The sequence below is a fragment of the Perca fluviatilis genome, chromosome 15, assembly GCF_010015445.1.
Source record: "Perca fluviatilis chromosome 15, GENO_Pfluv_1.0, whole genome shotgun sequence".
Classification (NCBI taxonomy): Eukaryota; Metazoa; Chordata; class Actinopteri; order Perciformes; family Percidae; genus Perca; species Perca fluviatilis.
In genome coordinates, this window is record NC_053126.1 from 25115448 (window position 1) to 25138177 (window position 22730).

At 40.2% G+C, this 22730-nt stretch overlaps 1 protein-coding gene across 1 annotated transcript; it reads left to right on the forward strand.

Annotated features, from left to right (window-relative positions):
• Positions 1-1631: 1631 nt before the first annotated feature.
• LOC120575275 (transmembrane protease serine 9-like) lies at positions 1632-20475 on the forward strand. Its single transcript, XM_039825994.1, has 10 exons — positions 1632-1686; positions 5257-5277; positions 13646-13808; positions 13905-14170; positions 15382-15527; positions 15608-15947; positions 17761-17923; positions 18020-18285; positions 19452-19597; positions 19678-20475. The coding sequence occupies exons 1-10, from the start codon at positions 1632-1634 to the stop codon at positions 19933-19935; spliced, it is 1824 nt and encodes a 607-aa protein (XP_039681928.1). The 3' UTR covers positions 19936-20475.
• The last annotated feature ends 2255 nt before the right edge of the window (positions 20476-22730 follow it).

Consider the following 22730-nt stretch of genomic DNA (forward strand, 5'->3'; position numbering starts at 1 on the left):
ACTGCTCAGAGAAATATACTAAAAACACAAACCTCCGTTGCTTCTCTCCTACGCTGTAGAAGAAATTCTTACACAGTGTAGCTTTAAAACATATGATCAAGAAATAAAATATGATGCATTTTATAAATGAAATATTAAACAGGTTTAAAAGCAGTTCAAAATGAGCTCCACCTTGGCCATCTTTTTTAATGCTATTTATTTGATAGTACGACTAAAGAGGAAAGCGGGGAGAGAAGAGATGACATGCAGCAAAGGGCCACGGGTCGGATGCGAACCCGGGGCACTGCTAAATAATGAGTACTTTTACTGTTGATGCTTTAAGTAATTTTAGCTAATAGTACTTTTGTATTTAAATGCAGGACCTTTACTTGTAAAGTATTTCTACAATGTGGTAGTACTACTTCTACTTAAATAAAAAGATCAGGGCATTTCTGCCACCACTGTGTAAATCCTTTTTTTTTTTTAAGATTTTTTTTTTTCGCCTTGAATTGATAGGACAGCTAGGTGAGAGAGAGGGGGAAGACATTAAGGAAATCGTCTCAGGTCGGACTCGAACCCTGTGTCGAGGTATAAGCCTCCCTGTATATGCATTGACTGGAACTCATCAAGTGCTTTAAACAGTGGCTGAACAAGTATTTATTTAGTTCTGTAAAAGTATTGATATAGTAATATAAAAAAAAATTATTACAGGTAAAAGTCCTTCATTCAAAGTCCTATATAAAAAGTCAGTAAAATGCATTCAAAGTATCAGCAGTAAAAGTACAGAAGTTTTCTCGGCACCATGCAGTAAAAGTACACGTAGTGAAGTGTCTCTGTGACTGATATCTGATTCTATGTGACATTATTAGATATTAATACTGAAGCATCAACGTGAGAGCAGCATGTTACTGTTGTAGCTGGTGGAGCTACTTTAAAAACTTCATCTACAGTTACATAGTACAGTTACATAGTTTGGTCCAGTGGTTCCCAACCGAGGGCTCAGGCCACTCCAAAGGGTCACCAGACAAATCTGAGGGGCCGTCTGATGGAAGAGAAGAAGAAGAAGAAGAAGAAGAAGAAGAAGAAGAAGAAGAAGAAGAAGAAGAAACTAAGATCTGATAGACAAATCAGTTTTCACTTTCTGGACTTTTCTCCAATCTTTGATTCTTTTTGTAAAATGTGAAATATATAAATAGGAAATGAAATGGGAGAAGTTTAGAGGAGAAATGTCTCTTTGACTGAGAAACAACACAGATTTTTATAAGAGCTCATCAGTCAGAACGTTTCATTTGTAACAATTCATTGCATTTTATACATTCATTTTCTATGCTTTTAGTTACTACAGATGTGAAATAAATGTTAAAAAAAAAAACATTTTCCTGTGAATGTACAAGTGGATTATAACCATAACGTGGCATTAAATAAAAATACATAATAAGAACAGTACTAGTGTGAATGTAGTTACTGTAGCCTAGAGAGGACATGTTTGATATCAGGTTAAACAGGTGGGTTGTGGTGAGGGGTTGGGGCGAGTCTTTGGACAGGTAACAATGTTTGTGTTACTGTGTGGGAGGTACAGAGAGAGGGGAAGGGGGAGGGCACAAGAAGATTATTTAATGCCGGAGTAGATCTGATGGCATGTACTTACAGGTATGGCTCTCTACAAGGTGATCGGTGCGGTGGCTCTGCTGACTCTCCTGACACACGGTAAGGACCCTCCTCACTGCACACACCTGAACCAATCATGTTTGAGATCTCCTGAGTGGAAGCACACTGAGGAGGAAGTCAAATATTGTAATGAATTAAGTTAATAAGTAGTGAAGTAAAACGAGTGCAAGTCCTGTATTCAAAATACTACTTTTGAAGTAAATAAAAAGTACTTGGGGATCAAAAGCTCACCAACTCTGTGATCCTGTCACACTGAGTGCACGATTCAAAGTATGCATGAATAAAAGGCATGGCAAGTTTATTTATACAGAACATTTCTGACACACAGACAAGCACAAAGTGCTTTATTATATAACTAAATAGGACCATTTATAAAATAAAATCAGTAGAAACACGGTAGATTAAAAGAACTTAAGAAGTGCAAAAGATGTAAAATGTATGAAAGTGATCAAATTTAGGAGTGTCCAGGTCAAGTAAATTCTCTAAAACTCCAAGAGTCCAAAAGTTATCGTGTCTGTTTATAATGTTTCTAGGAGGTCAAAACAACCAAAGAAATGAATCTGTTATAAAGTCATAAAAACGGACACAGCCTCACAGTATCAGTATCTTTAAAATTCACATGCATTGTAATAATTCAATTCTATATTTAGTGTAAAGAAAAAATAATTACATTTCTGCAGTTTTAAGATGTGTGTAATGTGGGTATAATTTAGTCGACATCACGCCTGTGAATTATCTGTTGACTGACAGACCATCTTGATGAAGCAGATGAGACACATATATTGCATGCTCACACCTTCAATAGATTTTAATACGTTTTAAGTCGTTGCAGAGCTGAGAGTTTTAAGTCTGCCGTATGCTCTTGTAACTTACTGGATTTGACAGATTACAGCATCTCGAACTGGTTCAGGGAGTTTTGTGGTCACCACAGGTTTGTTTCATCACTGCTCAGATGAATGTGTGCTGCCGGGTTTCAGGGTACAAACGTTAAGTCCCTGATTGCAAAACGTCTGTAGTCATCCATCACAGCAAATGCTTTATGCCACAGTATGTAGGAAAGATGTGATTTAGTGATACGTTCACTTACTGTTGAAGTGTAGGCCATCATCACGGTTATTTATAATTTATATTTACATATAATAAAATTGTTTTTCACAGGCTTGGTAGTAGTCTTATAGAGTAAATTGAACTTCATGTGTAAAATGAGTTGAGTGCCCCTTTAACTTCTGCTGCTGGGATGTTTTATCAAAGCATCATCGGAGACTGGAGATAACAGTAGTAGTGGTAATATGATGAGCAGCATTAACCGCAGTAGAAGTATTAGCCAACCCAGTCTCACGTCAGTTCGTGATGGAGCATCATTTTGGGATTGTTGTGTTGTAAACTGTCAGTCAGTGATCATCAGATGTCTGTCGGTGCAGACACAGTCAATAAACATTCACCCCTTGCCTGTTTAATTAATTAAGACTGGGTGGGGTTGTACTGGAACTTTTTTCTGTTTATTTTTTAATCCCAAAATGAACTTACATTTTTTAAGGTACAGTAAAACATATATATACATACACATATAAAAAAACATAAAAAGATATATATTACGGTGGCCGGGAAGTGCAATGCAACATTACAAAGAATGAAACACTTTTACATTTTGGAAAACAAAATAACATTTTAGAAAACAAATTTACATTTTGGAAAACAAAATAACATTTTAGAAAACAAATTTACATTTTAGAAAACAAATTTACATTTTGGAAAACAAATTTACATTTTGGAAAACAAAATAACATTTTAGAAAACAAATTTACATTTTGGAAAACAAAATAACATTTTAGAAAACAAATTTACATTTTCGAAAACAAAATAACATTTTCGAAAACAAATTTACATTTTAGAAAACAAATTTACATTTTGGAAAACAAAATAACATTTTAGAAAACAAATTTACATTTTCGAAAACAAATTAACAAGATGCAAAACACTTTTACCAGTCCCGAAACAAATTTACAAATGACAGATTCTTCACGGAAAGGGAATGTACCACATACCGGAAGTGATGAGGTTTTGTATACATGTCGCCTTGACTACGGCAGTTATGGATCGAATGCGTCAATAGAGCCGCCATCTTGGAACAGGGGAGGCACTGCCTTATATACTGTCTATGGGCCGTCCTTAATGCATCAGCGTCAATGTAGGCAAAGGTCTAACGGAAATAAAATCACTATAAATCGTCAAAATCTCATGCGATGTTCTAGTTTTTTTAAACAAAAAGACAAAGAGACTAATTAATGTGTTAATACAAAGAATATTTATTATAATCAGTTCACAGATATGAGTACAAACGGAAACTTCACCCTTCTGAACTAAGAGGTTCTGCTTCAAAGTGAAGTTTAAACAGACTGAAATGTCCAGGCTCACCCCCCACTAATGATTCATTTATTTCTGCATGTATTTATTTATTTAACGAGACTTTAAGTCGTGTTTCGTCGTCCACAGTCCGAGTCCCGCCAGACTCCCTTTAGGAAACCTGTGATTTAAACTTCAGCAGGCTGTGACAGTCCGCTCCGTTCAGTCCTGGATCTGATTCTCCCGGGCTTCCCTTCCCTCCAGCGGGCCCAGCAATACGGCCTGGGTCTCCAGCTGCGTGGTGTCGGTTTTGGCTCCCAGGAATGGGCAGTGAGCTCCAGGTCCTGCAGCTGCAGACGGACTCAGCTGCCCCCCTGCTGTAGCTTCGATCCGGCCGCGGCTGTCGATACGTTCCCTGTGTTTCCGTCAGGTCCGCGTCATATAAAAACTCCAAACACCGACCACACGTAAAGTCACCATAAACTTCATTCACGCCATATACTCACTCACAACAACACAAATTGACTGCGCTCACCAACAACACCTCATCACTTCCGGTATGTGGTACATTCCCTTTCCGTGAAGAATCTGTCATTTGTAAATTTGTTTCGGGACTGGTAAAAGTGTTTTGCATCTTGTTAATTTGTTTTCTAAAATGTAAATTTGTTTTCGAAAATGTAAATTTGTTTTCTAAAATGTTATTTTGTTTTCCAAAATGTTAATTTGTTTTCCAAAATGTAAATTTGTTTTCCAAAATGTAAAAGTGTTTCATTCTTTGTAATGTTGCATTGCACTTCCCGGCCACCGTAATATATGAATGAGATATACAGTATATATATGAAAATGAACAATAACATTTAGATATTGAATAAAATAAATAAATAATCAAATCAAGATCAACATGTCATTTAAGAGCAAAAATAATGAAAGTAACGTTGTTGTCTTGTGAGTCCCACAAACTTTATGGAAGCAATACTGATTGGGTGAGTGCTCCTTTAAGTACTCTGACAGTTTTAGTCAAAGAAAAATAAATAATTTCCACATAGTTCACATTTATAAAAAAATAAAATCAAAGTTTGCCTCTGTTACAGTATCAGATGTTATCTCTTCTATCTTGTATAATCACAGTACCATCTTCATGACGAAGAAAAAATATTTGTGTTTGAATGACCACATTTGTGTTTATGGTTTGAAATGATCACATTAGGCATCAGTAGATATAAATATGTTTTAAATGTGATTATGTGTTTGTTTCCTATTTTTCAGAGTCTCACTCACAACTAGATGGTAAGTCAGTTTTATGCACACTTCTTTACTTTCACCTGGCTGTCAACATGTTGTTGGACTTTAGTTGTTTTGTTTATATCTTCATGGTTGTTAGTATTTACTGTCAAACCCAGTAAAAGCAATGAAATGTGTAGACTTAAACTGAAATACGAATAGTTTCTCCTCTGTTACTTAGGACTGTTGGATTAGAAACACCTGAGAGCATCCCAGGATCATAATCCTCAACCAACAGTTAAAGTTTATAATCCCAGCAGTGCTCAGTGGTAATCCAGGGAGAGGGGAGTATTGCTCACTGTGTTCTTATTGTCTGTCTCTCTGCAGTGTGCGGTATAACTACCCACACCAGGATTGTTGAGGACGAGAAGCCCCGCCTCGGGTAACTGGCCCTGGCAAGCCAGCCTGCAAACATTTGGGAGCCACTTCTGTGGAGGATCCCTCATTAACAGTCAATGGGTGGTGACTGCTGCTCACTGCTTCCCAAGGTAAGCACCAAGGGGCAGATTCTCTTAGGCGATGGTTTTTGTGTTTGCTTAACTGCTCTGCTCTTAACTTCTTTGCACTGTTTTGTTTCTCTTTAGCATCCCAGCCAGTCTGACTGTGTCTCTGGGTCTCCAGAGTCTACAGGGACCCAACCCCAATGGGGTGTCTCGGACGGTAACAGAGGTCATCGTAAATCCTAACTATAACGCCATAGCTAATGACAACGACATCTGCCTCCTGCAGCTCTCCTCACCGGTGACCTTCACAGATTTCATTGTTCCGATCTGCCTGGCAGCTCCAGGCAGCACCTTCTTCAGCGGCGTTAGCTCCTGGGTGACCGGCTGGGGCAACATTGCACTTGGAGGTGGGTCAGAAAGCAGCTAGGTTACATTTCTTTCTTTCAATACAATGGTGACAACAACTGAGTTTACTCAGACATTTAAATGTTAAAATGAGTACCACCTTCCTTTACCCATGAAGCAACAAAACAGAGTTTTAGAGATATCATTACATTTAAAAAATATTTTATTGAACACCCCACGTTACAAAAGATAAATTGCTGCAAAGAGCCTCTGTAGTAGAATAGAATAGAATACACTTTATTGTCCCCGAGGGGAAATTTGTCTTGGACACAGTGCCACATCCGTTGCTTCACAACACAGACAATATGTAACATAAAAACATTCTCAAGTTAAATACAGTAAAATAAAGTAAAATAAAATCAACATAAAAGTGAGATCAGCACAGCGTCCTGAGACACAAGGACACAAAAGCACAAAAGACAAAAGGACACACATGACAGCACAGAAAGCACAACATCCTGAGAATTAACTGTAATAATTAAAGTGCAAAGTGCAAAAATGGCTGGGGTATTTACTGCACCCCTGCTCTGCTGGTCTAAGATTTACTATTGGAGTTCAGCAGCTTGACAGAAGTTGGAATAAATGATAACTTTAGTCTGTTTGTTTTACATCTTGGCACACGGAATCTTCTGCCTGATGGCAGAAGTTCATATTCAGGGAAGAGAGGGTGTAGTGAGTCTACGGTGATTCTTTCAGCTTGTTTTCTGACTGCTTGCTCATACAGGCTCTGTATGGGCTTGTACTCTTTCCTCCCTATTATCCTCATAGCTGCCTTGTGTGTGATGACCAGCCTGCTTTTTAGCTGCACTGTTAAGTTGCCAAACCATGCTGTAATTCCATATCTAATAATGCTCTCCAGAATCGCCCGGTAGAACATGAGCATGATCTGGCTGCTTACTCCATACAGTCTCAGTCGCCTTAAAAAGTATAATCTCTGCTGCAATTTATTACACAGATGGTCAATGTGTGTTTTCCAGCAGAGAAGATTGTCTATGTGGACACCTAAGTTTCTGATTTTTTATGACAACCGGCTCATGGTCAATCACTTGCCTTGGGTCAAGGATCATCTCCTGTGTTTTTGTGACATTTAAGATAAGATGATTGGTGTCACACCACTTAATAAATGTGTCTATCTCATCATGGTACACAGACGGATTTATGTCCTTCTGAAGAAGGCTCAAAATTGCAGTATCATCTGCAAATTTTATAATATAGTTATTTGGGTGTACTGTCCTACAGTCATTGGTATACAATGTAAAAAGTATGGGTGATACCACAGAACCTTGTGGGACCCCCATATTGCTATGTTTAACCTCTGACAGCGTGCCGTTAACTTTCACCTGTTGTGTCCTATTAATCAAAAAAGAATAAAACCATTTAATCAGGGCAGGGTTGACATGCATATTATTCAATTTCTTTAAAAGCAGATAAGGTTGCACAGTATTAAATGCTGAACTGAAATCAACAAATAATATTCTAGAATAGGCTTTTGTATCCTCAAGATGTTTAGAAGTAAGATGCGAAATGCAGAGGATGGCATCTTCAGTACTGCGTTCATGTTTATAGGCAAATTGCCACGTGTCCAACACCGGCTCAACCTCTGCCTTAAGCTGGGACACTACAATTTTCTCAAGGCATTTCATTACAATAGGGGTCAAAGCTATGGGACGAAAGTCATTATTCACTGAGGCGGCGGGCTTTTTAGGGACTGGTGTTACAATGGATTTCTTCCATAAAGCTGGAACAGTGTGCGTGTCCAGAGACCGTTGGAATATGGGACACCATGCTGGTGTTAGTTCCTCTGCACAGTTTTTAAGCAGAAAAGCTGGTATTCCATCTGGGCCTGTTGACTTATTGGTGCACACCTTTTTAAAGAGGCGCTGAACGCTGCCTGGATCCACTTCCAACCAGCGGGTGTAATCATTATCAGGCATAGATTGCCACACACTGTCCAGCTCCTGGGAGGAATTTTCTGACTCGAACCTCATGAAAAAAGTCATTCAGCTCATTTGCCCTTTGTAATTCATCTACTGCGATAATTGTTTGTTTTGAAGGGTTCATGTTAGTGACCGATTCATAGTAGTCCACAGTTTTTTAGTATTTGATGTTTGTATACTGTTTTCTATGGTTTGCCTATGTTGTTCTCTTGTATTTCTGAGGAGCTGTTTGAGCTCTTTTTGAACAACTAACAATGCTGCCTTATCTTTGTTTCTAAAGGCTTGCTTTTTCCGATTTATGCAGTTTTTAATCTCTTTTGTAATGTAAGTTTTATTGTTGGGGTAAACAATAATATTTTTCTTCTCTACCACATTGTCAAAGCAGAATTTTATATAATCAGTTGTTGTTTCAGTAGCATCATCAAGCTCTAATGCATGAAATATAGACCAGTCTGTACACATAAAAAAACACCCCTTTAAAGTCTCAACGGAGTCATCTGTCCACACATTAACAATCTTATGTTCTGGTTTATTTGACTTAAAAACAGATTTATAAGAAGGGATTAGGTGTATTGTATTGTGGTCTGAGTTAGAGAGAGGAGGTTTTGGCTCAGTAAAGGGTTTGTTGTGATGATGGTGCTCAAGGAAAGGTTAACTTACCTGTGGAGTTTTCTTGGTTAAGTTTAAAAGTTAAGTTTCTCACCAAATCACACTGTGTGTTTCCTTTAGGTCTAACAAAGTGTTCAATGTGTCATATTCATAATTTTTTTTTTTAAACATTTCCAAAAGCCGATTTTGAAAAAAACATTTCAAATTGTTTTCATCCATGTTCAGTTGCAATCCGTCTTCTTCTTCATTGTCTTTGTTGGTGCATGAAGCTACACCTGGCCCCTTGCGTTCGTATATGGTACAAACTAAACAGGGATTTACTTGTGAAAACATAGTGTTACTAGTGGTCAAAAATTCCAATTAGAGAAGGTTAGAGGAAACAGTCAGTGGTCAGCTGAAAAATTAGGATTTATCCTCTTGGGAAAATAAATATGTACAGCATATTTCATGGAAATCTTCAATAGGTGATGTAAACAGCATAAACAGCTTTAACAGCATGAGAAGATCAATGCTAACATTACTTTTATTCGTCCTCTCCACGCTCTGAACCGTAGTTGGGAGCGAGCTGGTCTCAAACTAATCCCTTGGCTCGTGGCAGGTAACTTGCGTCTAGTGGTCTGGGTTAACAGAGCCGAAGCTCAAAACGGTGAGGCATCGGTTGGTTGCAGCAATGAACATGGGCTTTATTTTATAAGTGGTATACATTCACGGGCATAAAAGGTACTTTGCTTGGTAGCGTTCGGCTGGAGCGTGGACTGCGTTACTATTACATTTGCACCGTAGACTCAGACTGATTCCCACGCTATACTTTGTTTTTACTACCCAGAACACACCTGTCTCACTATGTCACACATACGCATTTCTCCAACAAGCCACCAGGGGGAGGCAGAGATTGCAACACTGTCTATGATCTGTCAATGTGAGAGGGTTAGCAGGTTTCAGTTCTTTGTTTTGAAGTTGTAGTGGACCTGTCCTTTGGTTTGACTTTGTTTGACTTTAAACTCCTAATTGTACCTTTAATGGGCAAATACATGGTCCTTTAGATTCATAGACCTAAGTAATCAAACAATCAATTCATCACATCATTCATGTGCTGTTTATTTGCTGTATTTGTTTCTCTTTAGATCCCCTTCCTGTCCCAGAAAACCTAATGGGGGTGAATGTGCCAATCGTGGGGAACAGACAGTGTAACTGTGACTATGGTGTGGGCCGAATCACGAACAACATGATCTGTGCTGGGTTTAGTGCTGGAGGGAAGGACTCCTGTCAGGTAAATATCTTTACGCCTGTGTTGGTGTCAGATTTAATCTCCTGCAAAGATTTCTCTCCTAAATGTTTCTCTTCTTAAAGGGGGATTCAGGTGGTCCGCTGGTGAGCAAGCAGGGCAGCCGCTGGATCCTGGGGGGAATCGTAAGTTTTGGAAATGGTTGTGCCGAGCCTAATACCCCAGGAGTCTACACCAGAGTGTCCCAATACCAGTCCTGGATCAACAGCCAGATCACCAGCAGCCAGCCGGGCTTTGTCACCTTCACGTCCACTGGAACTGACAGTGACCTCAGCATCAGCTGTGCTGGCCTCACACCGCCTCCAACCACCGTCCCTCCAACCACCCTCCCTACAACCACCCTCCCTCCAACCACTACAACCACCCTCCCTACAAACACTACAACCACCCTCCCTACAACCACCCTCCCTCCAACCACTACAACCACCCTCCCTACAAACACTACAACCACCCTCCCTACAAACACTACAACCACCCTCCCTCCAACCACTACAACCACCCTCCCTACAACCACAGGTTTGTTTCATCACTGCTCAGAGGAATGTGTGCTGCAGGGTTTCAGGGTACACACGTTAAGTCCCTGATTGCAAAACTTTTACTGAGGAAAAGAAGAACATCTGTGTTAGTCATCCATCACAGCAAATGCTTTATGCTACTGTATGTAGGAAAGATGTGCTTTAGTGATACGTTCACTTACTGTTGAAGTGTAGGCCATCATCATGGTTATTTATAATTTATATTTACATATAATACAATTGTTTTTTGCAGGCTTGGTAGTCTTAAATTGAACTTCATGTGTAAAATGAGTTGAGTGCCCCTTTAACTTCTGCTGCTGGGCTGTTTTATCAAAGCATCATCGGAGACTGGAGATATAACAGTAGTAGTGGTAATATGATGAGCAGCAGTAACTGCAGTAGAAGTATAAGCATACAGCATCATTTTGGGATTGTTGTGTTGTAAACTGTCAGTCAGTGATCATCAGACGTCTGTCAGTGCAGACACAGTCAATAAACATTCACCCCTTGCCTGTCATCACACAATGTGGCAGTTGCACACATAAAAAGACATGCTTTGAGAGAAAAATGTCCCCTATCAGTCAAACCAGTTTGATGGGACAGCAGACAGCACGGAACACTGCTAAGCTGTTAAAACGAGAAAATAAGACAGTATAGCTGTTGGAAGAGAAAGACATGCACTGCACTGTATGTCAACACCACTCATAAATAGGGCTGTCAAAATTAACGCGTTAATTTTTGCGTTAATTTTTTAATATTTAACTCGTTAAAAAAAATTAACGAAATTAACGCAGCTGTGTTTGTTTACTTCATGTGGCGGCTGAGAAACGTAATACGTCTACATAACAGCAGGCGGCGCTACTCTGTATTGTTGCCCAAGTAATGAAAACTGGCAGCTGATTGGACGAACGCGTCACATGGGTTTGTTTTCTCCGGATATTGAGAGCCAGACTGTCATGGCGGCCGTTCAGAATACGATCTCATATTGTACTAAAATAGTTCACTGAAACATGTTTCTGAAAACATTTTAAGCGAGAAATAGGCCTTGCAGTTGCTGAATCTGTCTTTATTTCAGCTCAACAAAGGTCAGTTTATAAGATTTTCGTCAGATTTTGAGAGACTAGTCACCTCATTCCGCTCGCCATTTCCGGGTGAGTCCCGACTGCCCTGCCGCCGACTGAACATAGACTCATTGGAGATGAACTGCGCCTCGCCTGTAAAGTAGACGAGAGCAGGCGGCTGTCAGTACCCGATCCGTTCCACCTGCACAATCCGTTCTGCGCATGTGCAAGATGACACGTATGCCATGACGTAGGCGCAGATGATAATGCAGCGTTCAGGCCACCTCGAAATAACAGGCACCGCCCCACTGGTTACGTTGTTTCTGCAGCTAGATTCAGTCTAAAATAACGTTAAATTAAACTTAATGGGAAAAGCAGGCTACAGCTAAATTAAGACATTACAGTAATAACAATAAAGACAAGTATTGAGTGATTGTATTTTAAATGAGCACAAGTAAAGTAGAACTGACGTAACAGCTGTTATATATGTTAACGTTTATTTTCAAGTTTTATTTTGAGGGTCTTTTAAAGTTTACATGCTGTCTCAGCTAGCGGTTAGCCGAATTAACCGTTAGCTAAACTAACGTTAGCTTCCCGGTGGAGGATCGTGCAGGTGGAAGCGGTGCCGTTATTCCAAGGTGGTGGTGGAATGAACGCAGCATTATCATCTGCGCCTACGTCATGGCATACGTGTCATCTTGCACATGCGCAGAACAGATTGTGCAGGTGGAACGGATCGGGTACTGACAGCGACAGCAGCCGGGGGCGGTGACAAAAATCTGCTCTCAAGTCGGACAGTTTCTAGCTATTTCCAGTTTCCAGCAGCCTTCAGCAGGACTAAGCCAAATTGTTGCTGCTGTTGTTCTGAAAGATATTAAACATTCTGAACTTAGCAGAACCTTTCCTTGTTTGTTTTTTTCTTCATATTTGCAAAGTTAAGTGATTTAGCATTTAAATATCCATTATTACAAGCTTCAGTCCCAATTTAAAAAAGCGATTAATCGCGATTAATTACAGCAAATTGTGCAATTAATTAGTTAATTTATTTTAATCGATTGACAGCCCTACTCATAAATAATAGAAATAAATAACAGCATACTTAGTGTTTGTCTCATGCTATCAATACTTTTGACATACTTTTTAAATTTTGCAGAGTTAAGATTTAATTAAAAATAATAATAATTAATTAAGACTGGGTGGGGTTGTACTGGAACTTTTTTGTTGTTGTTTTTTTTACCCCACAATGAACTTTCATTTTATAAGGTACAGTAAAACATATTGCACATATAATAAAACAAATACAAATATATATATTAATGAGATATACAGTATATGAACGAAAAAAATGAACGATAACATTTAGATATTGAATAAAATATATAAAAACTCAAATCAAGATCAACACGTGATGCAAGAGCAAAAATAATAAAAGTAAGGCTGTCTTGTGAGTCCCACAAACTTTATGGAAGCAATACTGAATGGGTGAGTGCTCCTTTAAGTACTCGGACACATTTTAGTCAAAGAAAAATAGATAATTTCCACATAGTTCACATTCATAAAAAAAATAAAATCAAAGTTTACCTCTGTTACAGTATCAGATGTTATCTCTTCTATCTTGTATAATCACAGTACCATCTTCTTGACAAAGAAAAAATATTTGTGTTTGAATGAGTTTACTTATCAATTTTTATTTCTATGGTTACGAATGATCACATTAGGCATCAGTAAATATAAATATGTTTTAAATGTGATTTTGTGTTTGTTTCCTATTTTTCAGAGTCTCCCTCACAACTAGATGTTAAGTCAGTTTTATGCACACTTCTTTACTTTCACCTGGCTGTCAACATGTTGTTGGACTTTAGTTGTTTTGTTTATATCTTCATGGTTGTTAGTATTTGCTTTCAAACCCAGTAAAAGCAATGAAATGTGTAGACTTAAACTGAAATACGAATAGTTTCTCCTCTGTTACTTAGGACTGTTGGATTAGAAACACCTGAGAGCATCCCAGGATCATAATCCTCAACCAACAGTTAAAGTTTATAATCCCAGCAGTGCTCAGTGGTAATCCAGGGAGAGGGGAGTATTGCTCACTGTGTTCTTATTGTCTGTCTCTCTGCAGTGTGCGGTAAAACTCGGCTCAACACCAGGATTGTTGGAGGACAGAACGCCCCTCCGGGTAACTGGCCCTGGCAAGCCAGCCTGCAAACATCTGGGAGCCACTTCTGTGGAGGATCCCTCATTAACAGTCAATGGGTGGTGACTGCTGCTAACTGCTTCTTAAGGTAAGCACTAAGGGGCAGATTCTCTTAGGCGATGTTTTTTGTGTTTGCTTAACTGCTCTGCTCTTAACTTCTTTGCACTGTTTTGTTTCTCTTTAGCATCCCAGCCAGTCTGACTGTGTCTCTGGGTCTCCAGAGTCTACAGGGACCCAACCCCAATGGGGTGTCTCGGACGGTAACAAAGATCATCGTAAATCCTAACTTTGACTACATGATTGGTGACAACGACATCTGCCTCCTGCAGCTCTCCTCACCAGTGACGTTCACAGATTTCATTGTTCCGATCTACCTGGCAGCTCCAGGCAGCACCTTCTTCAGCGGCGTTAGCTCCTGGGTGACCGGCTTTGGCGCCATTGCATCCGGAGGTGGGTCAGAAAGCAGCTAGGTTACATTTCTTTCTTTCAATACAATGGTGACAACAACTGAGGTTACTCAGACATTTAAATGCTAAAATGAGTACCACCTTCCTTTACCCATAAAGCAACAAAACAAAGTTTTAGAAATATCATTAAGTTTAAAAATATTTTATAAAACACCCCACGATACAAAAGTTAAATTGCTGCAAAGAGCCTCTGTAGTAAAGAGTTTGTTCTGGTGATGGTGCTCGAGGAAAGGTCACTAAATTTTCACCTGTGGAGTTTAAAAGTTACGTTTCTCACCAAATCACACTGTGTGTCTCCTTTAGGTCTAACAAAGTGTTGAATTTGTTATCTTCATAAAAAAAATTTTTTTTTCCAAAAGTCAATTTTGAAAAAAACATAGTGTTACTAGTGGTCAAAAATTCCCAAATAGATTTTAAAATTAATTTAGAAATTAGAGGGGATGAGAGGAAACATTCAGTGGTAGGCTGAAAAATTAGGATTCATCCACTTGGGAACATAAATATTTACAGCATATTTCATGGAAATCTTCAATAGGTGATGTAAACAGCATACACAGCTTTAACAGCATCAGAAGATCAATGCTAACATTACTTTTATTCGTCCCCTCCACACTCTGAACCGTAGTTGGGAGCGAGCTGGTCTCAAACTAATCCCTTGGCTCGTGGCAGGTAACTTGCGTCTAGTGGTCCGGGTTAACAGAGCCGAAGCTCAAAACAGTGAGGCGTCGGTTGGTTGCAGCAATGAACTCAGTCTTTATTACTCACAGTGGTACATTCACGGGCATAAAAGGTACTTTGCTTGGTAGTGTTCGGCTGGAGCGTGGACTGCGTTACTATAACATTCGCACCGTAGACTCAGACTGATTCCCACGCTATACTTTGTTTTTACTACCCAGAACACACCTGTTTCACTACGTCACACATATGCATTTCCCCAACAAGCCGCCAGGGGGAGGCAGAGATTGCAACACTGTCTATGATCTGTCAATGTGAGAGGGTTAGCAGGTTTCAGTTCTTTGTTTTGAAGTTGTAGTGGACCTGTCCTTTGGTTTGACTTTGTTTAACTTTAAACTCCTGATTGTACCTTTAATGGGCAAAGACATGGTCCTTTAGATTCATAGACCTACTGGTGTAGTAATCAAACACTCAATTCATCACATGTGCTGTTTATTTACTGTATTTGTTTCTCTTTAGTTTACCCTCCTCTCCCAGTAAACCTAATGGAGGTGAATGTGCCAATTGTGGGGAACAGACAGTGTAACTGCGATTATGGTGTGGGCCGAATCACGAACAACATGATCTGTGCCGGGTTAAGTGCTGGAGGGAAGGGCCCCTGTCAGGTAAACATCTTTACACCTGTGTTTGTGTCAGATTTAATCTCCTGCAAAGATTTCTCTCCTAAATGTTTCTCTTCTTAAAGGGGGATTCAGGTAGTCCGCTGGTGAGCAAGCAGGGCAGCCGCTGGATCCTGGGGGGAATCGTAAGTTTTGGAAATGGTTGTGCCGAGCCTAATACCCCAGGAGTCTACACCAGAGTGTCCCAATATCAGTCCTGGATCAACAGCCAGATCACCAGCAGCCAGCCGGGCTTTGTCACCTTTACATCCACTGGAACTGACAGTGACCTCAGGATCAGCTGTGCTGGCCTGCCACCGCCTCCAACCACCCTCCCTCCAACCACCCTCCCTCCAACCACCCTCCCTCCAACCACTACAACCACCCTCCCTCCAACCACTACAACCACCCTCCCTACAACCACAGGTTTGTTTCATCACTGCTCAGAGGAATGTGTGCTGCAGGGTTTAAGGGTACACACGTTAAGTCCCTGATTGCAAAACTTTTACTGAGGAAAAGAAAGAACATGTGTGTTAGTCATCCATCACAGCAAATGCTTTATGCTACTGTATGTAGGAAAGATGTGATTTAGTGATACGTTCACTTACGTTGTGTGTAGGCGAACTTAGGCCATCATCATGGTTATTTATAATTTATACTTACATATAATACAATTGTTTTTCGCAGGCTTGGTAGTAGTCTTATAGAGTAAACTGAACTTCATGTGTAAAATGAGTTGAGTTCCCCTTTAACTTCTGCTGCTGGGCTGTTTTATCAAAGCATCATCGGAGACTGGAGATATAACAGTAGTAGTGGTAATATGATGAGCAGCAGTAACTGCAGTAGAAGTATAAGCATACAGCATCATTTTGGGATTGTTGTGTTGTAAACTGTCAGTCAGTCATCATCAGACGTCTGTTGGTGCAGACACAGTCAATAAACATTCACCCCTTGCCTGTCATCACACAATGTGGCAGTTGCACGCATAAAAAGACATGCTTTGAGAGAAAAATGTCCCCTATCAGTCAAACCAGTTTGATGGGACAGCAGACAGCACGGAACACTGCTAAGCTGTTAAAACGAGAAAATAAGACAGTATGGCTGTTGGAAGAGAAAGACATGCACTGTACTGTATGTCAACACCACTCATAAATAACAGAAATAAATAACAGCATACTTAGTGTTTGTCTCATGCTATCAATACTTTTGACATACTTTTTAAATTTTGCAGTCAAGATTTAATTAATAATAATAATTAATTAAGACTGGGTGGGGTTGTGCTGGAACTTTTTTCTGTTTGTTTTTTTACCCCACAATGACCTTTAATTGTATAAGGTACAGTAAAACATATTGCACATATAATAAAAGAGAGTTTGGCTCACTGTTTAGTTTGAGTTGCTACACATCAGCAAGAACATTATAAAAAGATATATATGAATGAGATATACAGTATATATATGAAAATGAACGATAACATTTAGATATTGAATAAAATGAATAAATAATCAAATCAAGATCAACACGTGATGCAAGAGCAAAAATGATTAAAGTAACGTTGTTGTCTTGTGAGTCCCACAAACTTTATGGAAGCAATACTGAATGGGTGAGTGCTCCTTTAAGTACTCGGACAGTTTTTAGTCAAAGAAAAATAAATAATTTCCATATAGTTCACATTCATAAAAAAATGTAATAAAAGTTTGCCTCTGTTACAGTATCAGATGTTATCTCTTCTATCTTGTATAATCACAGTACCATCTTCATGACGAAGAAAAAATATTTGTGTTTGAATGACTTTGGTTATAATTATTCATTTCTATGGTTTCAAATGATCACATTAGGCATCAGTAAATATAAATATGTTTTAAATGTGATTTTGTGTTTGTTTCCTATTTTTCAGAGTCTCACTCACAACTAGATGTTAAGTCAGTTTTATGCACACTTCTTTACTTTCACCTGGCTGTCAACATGTTGTTGGACTTTAGTTGTTTTGTTTATATCTTCATGGTTGTTAGTATTTACTGTCAAACCCAGTAAAAGCAATGAAATGTGTAGACTTAAACTGAAATAAGAATAGTTTCTCCTCTGTTACTTAGGACTGTTGGATGAGAAACACCTGAGAGCATCCCAGGATCATAATCCTCAACCAACAGTTAAAGTTTATAATCCCAGCAGTGCTCAGTGGTAATCCAGGGAGAGGGGAGTATTGCTCACTGTGTTCTTATTGTCTGTCTCTCTGCAGTGTGCGGTATAACTCGGCTCAACACCAGGATTGTTGGAGGACAGAACGCCCCTCCGGGTAACTGGCCCTGGCAAGCCAGCCTGCAAACATCTGGGGGACACTTCTGTGGAGGATCCCTCATTAACAGTGAATGGGTGCTGACTGCTGCTCACTGCTTCCCAAGGTAAGCACTAAGGGGCAGATTCTCTTAGGCAATGTTTTTTGTGTTTGCTTAACTGCTCTGCTCTTATCTTCTTTGCACTGATTTGTTTCTCTTTAGCATCCCAGCCAGTCTGACTGTGTCTCTGGGTCTCCAGAGTCTACAGGGACCCAACCCCAATGGGGTGTCTCGGACGGTAACAAAGGTCATCGTAAATCCTAACTATAACGCCATAAGTTATGACAACGACATCTGCCTCCTGCAGCTCTCCTCACCGGTGACCTTCACAGATTTCCTTGTTCCGATCTGCCTGGCAGCTCCAGGCAGCACCTTCTTCAGCGGCGTTAGCTCCTGGGTGACCGGCTTTGGCGCCATTGCATCCGGAGGTGGGTCAGAGAGCAGCTAGGTTACATTTCTTTCTTTCAATACAATGGTGAAAACAACTGAGTTTACTCAGACATTTAAATGCTAAAATGAGTACCACCTTTGTTTACCCATAAAACAACAAAACAGAGTTTTAGAAATATCATTAAGTTTAAAAAATATTTTATTAAACGCCACACGATACAAAAGTTAAATTGCTGCAAAGAGCCTCTGTAGTAAAGAGTTTGTTTGTTGGTTGCAATCCGTCTTCTTCTTCATTGTCTTTGTTGGTGCATGTAGTTACACCTGGCCCCTTGCCTCATACATGGTACAAACTAAACAGGGATTTACTTGTAAAAACATAGTGTTACTAGTGGTCAAATATTCCCAGATAGATTTTAAAATTAATTTAGAAATTAGAGGGGGTGAGAGGAAACATTCAGTGGTAGGCTGAAAAATTAGGATTCATCCACTTGGGAACATAAATATGTACAGCATATTTCATGGAAATCTTCAATAGGTGATGTAAACAGCATAAACAGCTTTAACAGCATCAGAAGATCAATGCTAACATTACTTTTATTCGTTCCCTCCACGCTCTGAACCGTAGTTGGGAGCGAGCTGGTCTCAAACTAATCCCTTTGCTCCGTGGCAGGTAACTTGGCGTCTAGTGGTCCGGGTTTAACAGAGCCGAAGCTCAAAACAGTGAGGTGCCGGTTGGTTGCAGCAATGAACTCAGTCTTTATTACTCACAGTGGTACATTCACGGGCATAAAAGGTAGTTTGCTTGCTGGTTTTCAGCTGGAGCGTGGACGCGTTCGCGCTATGTCATTCCAACGTAGACTCAGACTGATTCCCCACGCTATTCTTTGTTTTAACTACCCGAAAACACACCTGTCCCATACGTGCCACAAATACGCATTTCCCCAACAAGACGCCGCCGGGGAGGCAGAGATCGCAACACTGTCTATGATCTGTCAATGTGAGAGGGTTAGCAGGTTTCAGTTCTTTGTTTTGAAGTTGTAGTGGACCTGTCCTTTGGTTTGACTTTGTTTAACTTTAAACTCCTGATTGTACCCTTGAACAAGGCAAAGACATGGTCCTTTAGATTCATAGACCTACTGATGTAGTAATCAAACACTCAATCCATCACATGTGCTGTTTATTTACTGCATTTGTTTCTCTTTAGTTTACCCTCCTCTCCCAGTAAACCTAATGGAGGTGAATGTGCCAATCATGGGGAACAGACAGTGTAACTGTGACTATGGTGTGGGCTCAATCACGAACAACATGATCTGTGCTGGGTTAAGTGCTGGAGGGAAGGACACCTGTCAGGTAAACATCTTTACGCCTCTGTTGGTGTCAGATTTAATCTTCTGCAAAGATTTCTCTCCTAAATGTTTCTCTTCTTAAAGGGGGATTCAGGTGGTCCGCTGGTGAGCAAGCAGGGCAGCCGCTGGATCCTGGGGGGAATCGTAAGTTTTGGAAATGGTTGTGCCCAGCCTAATACCCCAGGAGTCTACACCAGAGTGTCCCAATACCAGTCCTGGATCAACAGCCAGATCACCAGCAGCCAGCCGGGCTTTGTCACCTTCACGTCCACTGGAACTGACAGTGACCTCAGCATCAGCTGTGCTGGCCTGCCACCGCCTCCAACCACCCTCCCTCCCTAAAACCACTACAACCAAACAACAACACAAATTAATGTAAATGTTCTGAGTTTCTGAAGGGTAACTGCTATCAGTCTAAAATGAAGGGTGTAAAATGAAGACTGGTTTAAGTTGCACTAAACAAATGTCTATGTAATATGTTGTCAATTGTTGACAGTGACCTCAGCATCAGCTGTGCTGGCCTGCCATGATTATTTGTCATTGACATGAAGTGTCACCCTAAACTGACACAGAGAAGGATGCATTTATGATTACTTTGCAGATAGAGTCAAACTAACTTTATGTCAGAGAAGGCTTTAACACGTGCAATGAAATGAAAGCTACAGAAGCATATTTTGGAGGCCTGAGGAACACAGTAACTTTTATCAGCTTGTCCATCATCTACCTCAGAGAGCTACTGTATGTTTATATCTATCTGAAGCAGTTTATGTACACAAACTGTATTTGCTGCACTTTAAATGGATATTTCTTTGGTTTGAATGCTTAATGCCAATTCTTGCATAGTCTTGTCCAGTAAATGTGAAGTCCTTTCTGTTCGCTTGATTCTGTGGCATTTATGCTTTGAGCACATGCATGCTTATATTTAATATTTAGGGCCCGAGTGCCGACAGCGGCTCTCAACAGAGAGTTCCGTTTTCATTGGTCATGGTTTGGCCCGCCCTCTATGCTTAAGCCACGCCCCCTTTCACAGCTAATGAACTGTATGATGTAGAGTCTTGTGTGAGGTATCATTGAACTCAACAGAGAGTTCCTTATTAATTTGTGATGGTTTGGCCCGCCCCACTATGCTTAAGCCATGCCCCCTTTCATAACTGGTCATGGTCAAGGTAACTTTATTGTCCCCGGGGGGCAATTGTTTGTACAGCCAGCAGACAGACATAAAGACAAGACACACAACAACACAGCAAAACATGAAATACCCACAGTATCTAAAACGCCATAGTAAATGAAATGCATATATTTAAAATTGTTCTGGCAAGTTGTTTAGAATGGAAATGGAAGTCGGGATAAAAGAGTTGCTGAGTCTATTGGACCTGCATCTGGACATGCATTATACGGCCTGAGGGAAGTAGCTTAAACTGGCAGGACAAGGGATGGCTAGGGTCAGCAGCAATGGATTGGGCCTTCTTTGCCACTCTGTTTGAGTAGATGTGGGAGAGAGTGGGGAAGTTGATGCCTGCAATCTTGTTACATGTCCTAACTATACTCTCTAGTCGTTTTTTTGTTTTTTTATGGACAGAGAACCAAACCAGCAGATAAAACAGAAGGTTAAGAAAGGCTCAATAAAACAGGAATAAAACATTCTCATAAAAGTAGTGTTGATGTTAAAATTCCTCAGTTTATGCTGATGGTCTTTGTGCCAAAGCCCATCAGCGTATGTACTTTTACCGACAGCATCAGTGTGTGGTTCAAAACATAGCTTGCTATAAATTATTGTGCCAAGGTACTTATATTCTTGTACTATCTCAACAGGTTGGCCATCAATGATATAGTGTGGGGAAGAGGGGGGCACTGTTCTAAAATCAATAATTAATTCTTTAGTCTTGGAGACATTTATGTTTAAAAAGGACCGCTTACACCAATCATTAAAATCCTTCACTATTGGTCCGTGGTCCATCACACTTTCATTAAGAAGGGACACAATGACAGAGTTGTATGCAAATTTAAAAACCTGTCTTCCATATTGTGAACGGCATTCATTTGTGTATAAAACAAAAAGGAGAGGGGAGAGGACACATCCTTGGGGTGAGCCAGTAGATGATAAAAGATTGCCAGATATGGTGACCCGTTTAAGGTAGAGTCTTATGTGAGGTATCAATGAACACAGCAGAGCCTTCCTTTATTATTGGTAATGGTTTACCCCGACCCCTATGTTTTGGCCACGCCCCCTTTCACAGATAATGAACTGTATGACAAAGAGTCTTGTGTGAGGTATCGGTCGCAAGGAGCAGTGTCCGCCAGTAATCCTGACGAGCGCAGAGGCGCAAGGGCCCGTCCAACGCTGCTTGCAGCTTTAATTAGTCTTGATCCACTGTAAACTCTCTAATAAAAGGCATACAATTTAAAAACATTTTTCAAAGAACTCAAAAACTAAAGTACTTGTGGTCGCTCAGTTGACATTGGTGCACCTCGATCCTCGTCTTCTATTGATCCGGATCTCGAAGCAGAGGCAGTTGCAGGAGTCACACTCCGGAGGCTGACAGGTGTGAAAACATATCAGACACAAGAGTTCACTAAAATTATGTATTTAAACTTTCTATGGTGAGCTTTTTGGCAAGGAGCACTTAGACAACACTTTAGATTCTGACAACAGACTATGAGCTCCGTCCCCTGTGTCATGTGATTGAATATGTCAGAGAGTTGGTGATAACACAATGTTGGCTATTTATCATTAGTGATAAGCAGAAGAACTTCAGCCATGTTTGTGATACAGTGACAAGCTTAAACTCAGATATCCAGTTTTCTCCTGCACACACTACAATGTGAGACTGAGTCTGTGGTGGAATAGTTTTTTGCTTAGAAAGGTTAATAAGGGAAATGACCTGGAAGTATCTAAGACCCCTTTTACACCAATCATCACCATCAGGGTTATACCCAGGTCGACTGTATGTTTAAATGGGGTAACCCTCCTCGATCTGCTCGGCTTCCTGACCCAGGTCGCCAGGTGGGTTTGATCAGGGTAGACTAGGGTCGATTTAAAATGTGAATTGCACACGACCTGAGGACGCTAACAACCGGGGCGGGACAAATTATGTGATTGGTTGGAAATGACAGTGGGGCAGTCGTCACAGCTCGGC

What these genes read in the sequence shown, in the direction of transcription:
- LOC120575275 (XM_039825994.1), top strand. Translation starts at nt 1,632, where the DNA reads ATGGCTCTCTACAAGGTGATCGGTGCGGTGGCTCTGCTGACTCTCCTG. An exon ending in GCTGACTCTCCTGACACACG is followed by an intron (nt 1,687 to 5,256) that starts GTAAGGACCCTC and finishes CCTATTTTTCAG; the next exon opens with AGTCTCACTCACAACTAGAT. An exon ending in GTCTCACTCACAACTAGATG is followed by an intron (nt 5,278 to 13,645) that starts GTAAGTCAGTTT and finishes GTCTCTCTGCAG; the next exon opens with TGTGCGGTAAAACTCGGCTC.